This window comes from Equus caballus, chromosome 3, assembly GCF_041296265.1.
Source record: "Equus caballus isolate H_3958 breed thoroughbred chromosome 3, TB-T2T, whole genome shotgun sequence".
Taxonomy (NCBI): Eukaryota; Metazoa; Chordata; class Mammalia; order Perissodactyla; family Equidae; genus Equus; species Equus caballus.
In genome coordinates, this window is record NC_091686.1 from 7,534,687 (window position 1) to 7,545,789 (window position 11,103).

General features: G+C 56.6%; 1 protein-coding gene across 4 annotated transcripts; it reads left to right on the forward strand.

Moving 5' to 3' along the window:
• The first annotated feature begins 3,452 nt into the window (after positions 1–3,452).
• IRX6 (iroquois homeobox 6) lies at positions 3,453–10,193 on the forward strand. 4 transcript variants are annotated; one of them, XM_070261826.1, is made up of 7 exons: positions 4,486–4,857; positions 5,853–6,110; positions 6,803–6,912; positions 7,086–7,393; positions 8,227–8,595; positions 8,757–8,835; positions 9,762–10,193. In XM_070261826.1, the coding sequence occupies exons 1-7, from the start codon at positions 4,813–4,815 to the stop codon at positions 9,880–9,882; spliced, it is 1,290 nt and encodes a 429-aa protein (XP_070117927.1). In that variant the 5' UTR covers positions 4,486–4,812; the 3' UTR covers positions 9,883–10,193. The 4 variants fall into 4 exon arrangements, with proteins under 4 accessions (XP_023492774.2, XP_005608323.2, XP_070117927.1 ...); XM_070261827.1 differs by having other exon boundaries at positions 4,512–4,857; positions 9,765–10,193; XM_023637006.2 differs by having other exon boundaries at positions 3,453–4,857; positions 8,227–8,835; positions 9,765–10,193.
• The last annotated feature ends 910 nt before the right edge of the window (positions 10,194–11,103 follow it).

An 11,103-nucleotide genomic window follows, 5' to 3' on the forward strand; every position in this document is an offset into this window, starting at 1 on the left:
GTGTGCTCACAGGGGCATCTCTTTACATCTTTTCTCTGCTAAATTAAGCGGTGTCATCCCAGGGCACTAAACGTGAATTCTCTTAGTCCAGTTGGAGTTCGCATCATCTCCCAGCTGTGTCTGGCTTTATATGGGTTTGAAATTTGGGCTTGTGGAAAGGTCCAGAGTCAGGAGGTCTGGATTCTGGTCCCTCCTCTGTCGTCTACTGGGTTATGTGATCTTGGATTTGCTTCTCGCCTCTCCAACTTCTCTATTATGAGCGGTAAATAAGATAAAGCAGCGGTGTTTAGGATAGCTCCCAAGTACACGACAAGTGCAAAGGAATTTTAGGATTAACCAGCTATTCTTTTTAACCCTCAGCTCAGGTTTGTACTTGGTTTGCTGACATGCCAGGATCTCTCTGCAGTCAGTCTCATCTTTTACTTTATCCAGAAGAAGTTCATTCTTTTTTTTCTATTTGCCACCTTCCTGACAAGCGACATCAACACCCTCATCAGGGAATCACTGCCTTTTTATTTTCCCCCCTGATGCCCGTTGCTGTTGACAATACGTATTCGGGCAAGGCAGGGGCGCACTGTTCTCCATCGGATGCCATGCGCACTACTTCCGTCAAAACAATTAGTGTTCATTTCGGCTTTACTCGGGGAGACCTGCAGTGACTGATCAGTATAAATTATAGATGCAACTGTCCAGATGCACTTGCTCGTCCATGCATAGACTGGAGGAAATTTCCTTCTTCTCCGCTTAAAAACAGTCACTAAAAGATCCCATATTTAAAAAATATAATTTAGCACATTTTCATCTATGTTATTATGCCCACAGACTCACACATTCTATCTGTGATTTGAGGCACTTGAAGTTAATTTGAGGGAATTTCTGGGTTGTTATGCACCCCCTGTAAAATCTACTGTCTTTATAAATCCCTGGGAAATGGTGGATATTTAATCCAAAACAGTGCAATATGATTTGTTTCCCTTTTTTTTGGTGGTATCTGAATTCAAATTTATTGTCAAAGACACATCCTTTACTGTGCCCACTCAGAACCTTCAGTGTATTCAAAGCAAAGCAACAAGAACTTCAAATAAACAGTGTGGATTAGTACTCTCTCTGCTCCAAAAAAGCCTTTGACTGTTTATTTTGTTTCATATTTGTTTTAATGAGCAGCTAGAGGAAATATCAGGGCATGTTGCCTAATACAACAAAAGAATCTGCATCATTTGTTTAAAATTCTTTAGATGAAATGACTCCCTTCAATCTAACTGGGAGGGTCTGTATTTGACAGGGTTATTGACTCGCTTCAGTAAAATTCTACGTGTTTGCATCCACAATTGGGCATTTTTCCCGAGACCAAATTAATCAGCAGTGAACAAAGCGATGAGGACCCAGCACGGTGGAGATGGAGATGCACCCAGACATCTCAGCTGCCGAAGGGGCGCCTGTCAACAGTCAGGAGGAGGCCAGCGGAGTCCGCGGCAGCATCCCCGAATCAGACTTGCCAAGAACCAGGCTTCTTCTCACCTGAGTTTTCTGCCAGACAGAGGTTGATGCAGGTTTAACCCACTGCCTTTGTTCTATTACGAGGGTCCCAAAATAATGGGAAGAGTAGATACACTTCATAAGAACCGTTTTTAGGGAACCCTACTAAATGCTCAAGGTGGTGACAATCAATTGTCAGCAGCACCCCGAGTGGGTTTCCTGTGGGTGCCACCTCTCTTGGGGAAAGACACATAAAATCAAGGTCTCCCGTGCCCGGAAATGGCAGGCTTCCACCCCGCTGGCCAACATTGCCATCCCATAAAGCAATTCTGAAGACAATAGAAAGGTACCTTAACATAAAATCTGCTCTTTTGTTTTCTTTTTCTGTATGAGAAGAAAAAGGCTGAGGTATCTTCAGATTCCTACCCTCCCACTTACTTCCCACTGTTCTTATCTCTTTTCTTTTTCTTTTGAAAAATCTTGTCTCTTTTCTCTAATCCTAGCGAGCAAAGACAAGAGGTAGGCCTGCAGGCCCTGTACACACATTGACACTGCAGAGGTCTTATAAATCAGCTCAAAATCAATACATTCTATATGGTAGTTTCTCCTTTGCAACCAGATAGCCAGGGGAGACAACTAATGCTTTTCCTGCACCACCATCCCCATTTTTCTGTCATAAAAAAAAAAAAAAATTCTGCTTAGGACCCAACAGGCAATCAAAGTTGCTGAGTAAGTATTTCAACTATCTAATTTTATTACTTTACAATTGACATACCTTCCCTCTGGAAATGTTTGCAATTAATTAATTAGCAGTAATCTTCCCCAAGGGACTAATTTAATGCATTCTCTCCAATTCTTACTTAAAAAAAAAATAGCTTAGATGTACGCAAGCTGCAAATGTGTGGACGGCTCCGGAGAGCATTTTGAAAAATCAAGGGCTCTATCTACGAAGGTGAATTTTTATCACTAAATCAATCTGGCGGTAACGATAATTCTTTTTCTAACGAGGGGCTTCCCGGGTTGAGCACAAGGTTTCTCCAAGGTAACGCCGCTCAGCAGCAGCCGCCAGGAAGCCTCGCTGGGCTGGTGAGTACTTAGAATGGAGCTTGTCCTCCTGTTAATAATCTCTTAGGCGGAGGAGCCTGCGGTTTGCGGCTTTTTCAAGCTCCTCGTGCTTTCTGCAGAATCCATAGAGAGAGAAAAACAAGCCAGGGATGTGTTCTAAAGAGGTCGCTGGCTTCCAGGCCTATAAGTCCCTCAGCGGGTGCCAGAGGAAAACTCTGGGATCCCAGGCCAGGGCCCCGGACCTTGCCTGGTCCCTGGGCTTCCTGCTCGCCTCCCAAGAATCCAGGGCGGAGACCCGGGTTGTTCCTAACCTCTGGGCCACGTTCTTGCGTTTCAACTAGAAAATAAAACTGGGCCCTTGGAACCACCTGATTCCTCCAGGGACGTAATGCAAGGTCCCGGTAGAGCCTTTTGTAAACTGTAAAGCGCGATGACCCCGTGGGTGAAAGGCAAGGCTGTCTGAGATTTCTGGCCTGAAAACCCGAAAGCCTAGTTCCACTTAGATCCCGGCAGTATCCCTCGAAAACCTTCCCCCAACCCACTGGCGACCCCTTTTCGCCCCCGGATATGGCGGGTTGGAGGCCCTCAGCGGGGAGGCCCCAGGCCTGGAGACTGACCCTTCGGGAGTGCTGAGTCTACGGTGCTCGCAAACTGGCGGCCGCTTGTCCGGGAGCCAGGCCCAGAGGACGCAACCCCCTTCCGGGCACCAAGGAGACCCTCCGCCCATCAGTGCCCCTTTGAGGACTCCTGGGATGGGGGGGGGGGGGGGAGGGGGGAGGCGTTGTTCAGAGCGCTGGGCCTAGCCAGGCGTCCAGGCGGAGCGCGGGGAATGGGCCGCCCTCCCGCGCGTAGAACCGCGGCTCGCCAGCGCCACCCCCAGCGGAGCGCAGAGGCTGCAGCTCGGCTCTGGCGCCTTCCTGAGGCTCCCTCGCTCCCCCGTGGACACAGATGACGGTGCGCATGAGGCAGCCAAGCCTCGCCTTCGGAGGAGATGCCCAGGAGTCTCAGCCCTCGGTCTGCAGATGCCGGGGGTCAGACTTGGCGCGTTTCCAGGCAGTCAGGGAGGACCTGAACCTTGGCCTCGAGGGGGCGCTATTTGGCGTATCAGAGGCCCGGGAGGCTGCAGAGAAGCCCCGGGGTCAAGGCTCTGGTAAAGGTCAGGGCTTGGAGAGCCCGATTCTAGCTAGAGTCCTGGGGAGACGGGGGCGGGGAGCCAGATCCCCAGGACAAAGACGGGGCCGGTGGGAACCACCGACGCTGCGCCGCGCCGCCCCGAGGCGCGCAGGGCCTGTGGCGGGAACAAACTTTCCCGCAGCGGAGGGGCGGGGAAGCCGGGCTGCAGGCTTCTCCCCAGAGCCTCGGCTCTCCTCCACCTGCCGGTGTGCAACCTCCGCCCAGCCGTCGCCCACCCCAGCTCCCTCCCCTCCCCCCGCGCTCCTCTGTTCGCTTAGACTCCTCATCTCTCTCCGCTCCCCTCCTCCTTCTCCCTCTTGCCTTTCTCCCCCACTTTTCTCCTCTTTTTCCTCCTGTCTCTTTTGTATTCTCTCTTCCCTCGCCGCCCGGCTTGTTTCTCTCCTCCTCCAGGCCGCAGGGGAGGAGGTAAGCGCGCTGCGCCAGGGGCCTGCGCGGCGCAGAGGGAGGCGTTTCTCTTACTTCTCCCGGGTAATTTGGAGAGATTGTATGTGCGCGCGCGCGCGTGAGTTTAAGGCGAAAAGGGGTAGGATCCAGCGCCAAGCAGAGAGGGTCAGGGTCTTTGACGTTCCTCACCAGCAGCACAATCTCCCGGAACAAGTGTGAGTGTGGGTGAGTGCGCGCGCACGCACGGGCTGGCTGCGCTTGGTACGCTTGGTGGCCCGGGGCCCCAGGGCCCGGGGGCCCGCCTGGCGGCCCGGGATTACCGTGACGTCACATTGAGCCTCTGGCCACCTTGGTCTGGGACACCTCGGGAGCCGCACAGCCCCGCGCCGCGCCTCACCTTGCCTCGCCACCGCGCGACTTTGGGAACCCGCATCCTCTCCCTTCCCCTGCCCATCCATGGGCCCTTCTGTCTTCCGGACCACGCGGGCCGGAGGGGCGCCTTCGGGAGCGCAGGGCTCGGCAGCCGGGCTGCCCTCGGCTCTGCCTCCAGTCGCGCCAGGCAGGCGGAGGACCCGGCGCTGGGCACCGGAGGCCGTGTAAGGAACCGAGGCGGCGCACGGCTGGAGGCTCAGAGCTGCCGGGTTGAGGCGGGAACTCGCAAGAGAAGAGGGAGACGGGCCAGGGACAGCCACCATGTCCTTCCCGCACTTTGGACACCCGTATGGCAACGCTTCCCAGGTAAGAAGCGCCTCCATGGGGCATGGGGGCAGACTGGGTGGAGGGGGTGCCCAGTGCACGCGCCTGCCCCTGAGCGCCCTCCTCTCGAACGAGTCCCCAAGGAAGTCAGAGGGAGCAGGGACTAGGGTAATGTACCATGACCCCTCTGACATCCCCAATCCCTGGGTGAGGACGTTCCACACCCCTAGTGCAAGCTGGAAAATCGTGTGATCCGAAACTTGGGCACTCTGACCATGCGCTCAGCGAGGTGGGTGAGATCTGGGGGGTCCTCCAGTCAGGCCTCCTTGCTGTACAGATATACGAGGGACCGGGAGGGTCTCAGACTTCCAGTTCAGAGCGCTGTGCATCTCACCACGTCTCTGTTGTTCGTTTGTTGAGCTCTGTTCTTATCCTCCCCCTTGCTTGGGTCTGTCCAAGCTCTCTGCTTCTGGTTCCTTCGATTTTTCAGACCAGGGGGAGTGTTGAGCAATGACAAGGATTTCCCGGGGAAATTCTGGGAACACCCACCACTGTTCTCCAGTTTCTCTCCAGAGTGGGGAGTCTGGTCCCAACTTGACCTCTGACCCGCTTTGCGATCTTGGACAAGCCTGCTCTCTCTCTGGTCCTCATTCCCTCTCTGTAAAATGGGAGTAGGAATGAAACCTTAATGATGGTCTCTATGGCCAACTTCTAGCTCTGCCTTTGTAGGATCCTATGATGGGGGCAGGGGGGTCCAGGAGGAAACCGTGGAGCTTGGCTTCTGTAATTCTGAGTTCAGAACGTTACCATGGCCCAGACCCCTGGGGCTCTGGAGCAATGGCTTAGGAGTATCTATATGGGTAGTTTGGCTGAAGTGCGTCTTCGGATAATTCCGGCCCCAGTGCTCAGCAGAATGCTCAGCACACGGTGACATTTAGTTAATGTTGAAGGAAGGAGCGATCCGGCACTTCCGCTGCCGGCTCCGGCCAGCCCGCGGCGCCGGTCTCTGACCTCCGGTGCCCCTCTCGCCCCCGTAGTTTCTGGTGTCTGCAAGTTCCAGCGCCACTTGCTGCGAATCCGCCCCGCGCTCGGTCCCAGATGTGGCCTCAGGCTCCACCCCGGCGGCCGCTCTCTGCTGCGCGTCCTACGATAGCCGGCTGCTGGGCAGTGCGCGGCCCGAGCTGGGCGCGGCCTTGGGCATCTACGGAGCCCCCTATGCGGCCGCTGCAGCCGCGCAGAGCTACCCCGGCTACCTGCCCTACAGCCCGGAGCCGCCCGCGCTGTACGGGGCGCTGGTGAGTACGCCAGGTGGAGCGTGGGTCTGTGCGCCAGAACCCACCTGGCCTGGGGACAGAAGCGCCAGCGGCGGGTGAAATCCAGTGTGACAGCTCCAGGGTAAAACTAGGAAGGACTCACAACTCCGAGGAAAGGAAATGATTAGGATTGTGTATAAGGAAAAAAACATACATCTTTACAGCATTTTATAGTTTGCAAAACTATAAAATAGTTTAGAAAAGTCTGTACCTCTATTAATTCTGTGGGGTAGGCAAGTCTCAGTTTAAAGATGAGGAAATTGAGAGTGTGAGGTTCAAATGCTTTACCCAAATTCACAAAGATACAGAGGGTCAGGGAAGACCTCTGGAAGGGGAGTGAGGCAAGGAAGTTCCCCAGATGGTGGGAGGGGCTGGAGGGAGACACAAGCAGTAACAGTAATAACAGGTAATCATTAACTCCTGCTGATTCTGCACCAGGAATTCTGCCAGTGCTCTTCTTCAATAACCTATAGGAACTATTGTTATCCCCATTTTCCCAAGGGGAAACTGAGGCACGGAGTGGTTAAGCAACTGGGCCCAAGCCCACACAGCCAGGGCAAGTGGTGCTTCTGATGTTTAAACCAGACTTGACTGCAGTGTCACACTCTTAGCAACTACCCGGCCCAGCCTCATCCCCAAATGTGGTCCTGAATTCTTTCTTCCTCCTTCACCAGAATCCACAGTATGAATTTAAGGAGGCTGCAGGGAACTTCACACCTGGCCTGGCCCAACCGGGAGCCTACTATCCCTATGAGCCGACTCTGGGGCAGTATCAGTATGACCGGTAAGGCGTGGGGCCCATTGGTGGCTGGCATCAGAGTCCTTCCCCTTCCCTTGCGTCTGGGGAGGCTGAGAAGGGGACTGCATGCGGAGGGAGGGGAGCAGAACCTCACTTCCGGGCCGCGCAGACTGTCTCCTGCCTGCAGCCCCAGAACTCTGAGCCGGGTTCTCCCGTAGGTACGGGGCTGTGGAGTTGAGTGGCGCTGGGCGCCGGAAGAACGCCACCCGGGAGACCACTAGCACGCTCAAGGCCTGGCTCAACGAGCACCGCAAGAACCCCTACCCCACCAAGGGCGAGAAGATCATGCTGGCCATCATCACCAAGATGACCCTCACCCAGGTGTCCACCTGGTTCGCCAACGCGCGCCGGCGCCTCAAGAAGGAGAACAAGATGACGTGGGCGCCGAAGAACAAAGGCGCAGAGGAGAGGAAGGTGGAGGGCGGAGCAGAGGAATCGCTAGGCTGCCTGAACGGTGACACCAAAGGTACCAACAATGTTGCCCGCCGCCCTCCCCATACTATTTCCAGCCATCCTGCAGTTCCATTGGCTTTTCCCAGCCGCCCAGTGGGGTAGCTGTTACAGAGGGCATCCCTTCTCACCCTTGCACTTGCAGCCCCCCAGCATGCCTCAGGGCCTTTTCTCCTGCAGTTCCCTCTGCCTGGAATTCCCCACAGAACCGACTTCTTCTCTATTTTAGAGTGTCACCTCCAAAAAGCCTTCCCTGGCCGCCCAAGCCAACCTGGCTTCGCAGTTATTCTCAGTCATGTCAGCCTATTTTATTTCCTTTGCCATACTGCCACTGTGAGCATGAAGGGGCGTCTGTTTAGCCCCTCTAAAATGTCAGCTCCGTTAGCAAGTGTCTTATTCCCCTCTGCTTTCCCTGAAGTCCTGATACTGAATGCCTGAATGATGTCTGGCTCCTAGTTGGTACTCAGTAAATATTTGCTTAATTAACTAATACACACCAGCCGCCTGTGGGTGTTGAAATTGGGTAAAAACTGTCCCCTCTCTCTTTTACGGTAGAGAAACTGCGATCCGGTCTTAGGCACGCAAAGTGGCGGTTTCCTTGTCCTGGCGGCGCCCTGGAGAGGAGGAGTGTTCCAAGGGCTGGGGGCAGGGCTGGGGGCGGGAATTCTCTCCCAGGGGCAGGCCCCAGACCTGGGGCAAGTTTAAGAGATGGTGCGGCCAGCCTGGTGAATTACACCGAGAATACGCGGAGTGCAGGGCGCGTCTCGCTAAAAGCCTCTCAGGGATGGGCGCTCCTGAGGATTTTCCTTGGGCCTGGGGCTTTTCTCAGTAGCTCCTGATTTCCTGCAGATGTTTCAGCTAGCCAGGAGGCTCGCGGGCTCCGGCTGAGTGACCTGGAAGACCTGGAGGAAGAGGAGGAGGAAGAGGAGGCGGCAGAAGAGGAGGCAGTGGCTGCAGCTACTGACAGGCTGGCCGAGTTCCCTAAGGACACACAGTCGCTGCCAGCGCCATGCGCCGCAGCCCGAGAGGGCGGGCTGGAGCGCAGGGAGTGCGGCCTGGCGGCGCCCCGCTTCTCGTTCAATGAGCCCCCGGGGTCGGGAGAAGCGGATTTCCTCCGGGCGGAGCCCGGGGGTCCCACGTTGACCATGCCCTACCCGTGCAGCGAGAAACCGCGCATCTGGTCTCTGGCGCGCACGGCGGCAGCCAGCGCGGTCGAAGGTGCCCCTCCAACCCCGACCAGGCCGCGAAGTCCTGAGCGCCTTCTGATTCCTGGACAGCTTCCAGGCTCGGGCGCGCGACCCGCGGTCCCCAGAGACTCCGCGTGCGACGAGTCTTCTCGAGTAGCCAAAGCCTTCGTAACCCCCCCGTTTGCCCTGCAGGGCCTGCCACTGAGCTGTGCGCCGTGCCCGCGGCGGAGGGAGCCCGCCGTGCGGTGCCAGTACCCGTCCGGAGCGGAAGGTAGTGGACCCCTAAGGGTGCCGGGAGAATCTGTGCGACAGACGTCTGCCCCCCGGGCTGCCCAGCATCTGCACGCTTTCTCTGCCTCTGGGCATGCCCGGGGTTCAGACCTGGCGCGAGACTCTCTCACAGCACTTCTTGAAACGGAAGCTTAGAGATAAACTTCTAGTTGCCCCTCGTCTTAGAGTCGAATAATATTAATAAACTCAGAGCGAGACAGTAACTTACCTAGGACCACTTAGAAGTCCTGGAAGAGATGGACAACCTAGATCTTTGCACTCCTGTCCAGTGTTCTGCCAAATGCGCCAGGTGCGCACCATCATGACCCTCTGGCACAGGGGTCCTTGTCCCCTGCCTGCCTCCCACCTGGCTCCTGCCGTGCTTGTACCGAAAGTTTGCTAGGCTGGGCAGGCACTGGGGCTTTGGGAGAAGTCTCGGGGGAATGGCCAGACACACTTGATTTAAGGCCAGTGCTTAAGTCTAGCTTGCAGCCCTCTCTTTGGCCCACTAAAACCCCTGGGGAGCGTAGCCCAGGGTTACTGCTGTCCTGGAAGAGCACTCGCCCCCAAGAGCTCACTCCCCGGCAGGGTGTGACTGCCAGTCGGTGTGTCCTGCCCCTGGCTGGCTCTCTGGCTGTGCCTGGTAGGAGGGAATTCCACCCCACAAAGGGACATTCCCCAAGCTTTTGGCAGCCTCCAGCGATTACTGTCAGATTCTGCTCTTTGCAGTCGTTTCTCTCAGGACCAGCTACAGGCTTAGAAAATTGGGCTATGCTGTTATTTGAATTTACACATAACGGGGTCCAAATGTTACCTCTGGCCAGCAAATTACCTCTCGACCTTTCGGATGAGACACCACCGACCTGCGATTTCCTAGGAATCGCCACCAAGCGGCCTCCGGGTTTTAATCAACCTTTCCTCTCTCAGCAGGTTAGCGCATTGGCTGCGATTTGCGGAAGAATCTTGGAAATCCGCCCTACTTTCCAGCTCACCTCCGCACTACGAAGCCGGGAGACCTGCCAGGGGCTGGGGCTCTCACGTCGGCTGAGACAAATAGACAGACACACAGAAACCCTCCTGCCGGCCCTCCTTGCACGCGGAGCTGGGAGGGCCTGGCAGACTTGCATCTCGTCAGCTCCTGGCCAGGGGAGGTGGCAGGGCCTCTTGGGGAAGGCCGGGTGGACCCACTCAGTATACCAAGTCTCCCTCCCTCCTCTGGATTCAGGGTCTGCGGCCTCCCTCTCGTGCTCACCCCTGCCCCCCTCACTTTGTAACTTCGGCGCTGACCTGGCCCCTAAGGACCACGTGCATCTTCTCTCCATCCCCACTCTTTGTGTCCTTAAAAATAATCCAACGGAATCCAAGCTGTGCGGCCTATCTGTGCCAGGAGCGTTTGGAGTGGTCGGGTAGAGGGGAGGATGGGATGCGGCCAGGGGTGCTGGGGACAGGGCAGCGTGGGCTGCAGACCTCAGTGCGTTTTCTGAGGGAGAGAAACTCACGAGGGAAGCGCTGGGGCCGTGGCGCCCCTTCTTCGCCCACCGAGCCCTGCGGGTGACCGGCGCGCCGAGCCTGCGTGACGCCGGGCTGACGCGTGTGCATTGGGGGTGGGGGCTGCAACTGCGAAGTCGGAGGTGGGGGGAGCTGTCAGGACATTTGTCTGGAAGCTGCATTTGTTTCCGGGTTCATACTTGGGTTTTAAGTTTACCGGGAAGAGGGGCGATAGGGAGAATCTTGGCCGTCCCTTGGCACGCGCCGGGATCCCCGCGCTCCTCCGGTCGGAAGGAACGGCGAAGTCTCACAGCTTGCCGGTGGATACGCGGAGGCGAGACGGGGCATTCTTTCCGTTTAATCGAGTGTCAGCAAACACTTCCGGTACAGGCCAACCAATGGGAGCTGACGGGCGGGGAAGGGGGCTTTGTGCCCCTGGCGAGCAGCGTCGAGAGAAGGGCTGCGGGGTGAGAGGTTTCAAGATGCCGCCCGCAATGGCTGAGTTCGCGTCCTCGGCCTAGTGGCTTCGGCCTTAGCCAGCAGTAGAGCTCGCCGCTCTCACAAGGAGAGGGAGATGAACCCGGGACAGGGCCCTAGGGAGGAGTCCGGGGAGCCGGTGGAGGCAGGAAGGCAGGAGAAAGGGCAGCTGGGATGCGCGCCTACGCTCCGGATCCTTGGGGAGCTGTGTCTCCGCGCTGGGCTCTACGCCGGCCGCGCTGGCTGGGTGACGGCCCTCCAGACCAGCGCGGGTGCCCGCCCGCCAGTCACTGAAGTCTGGGGC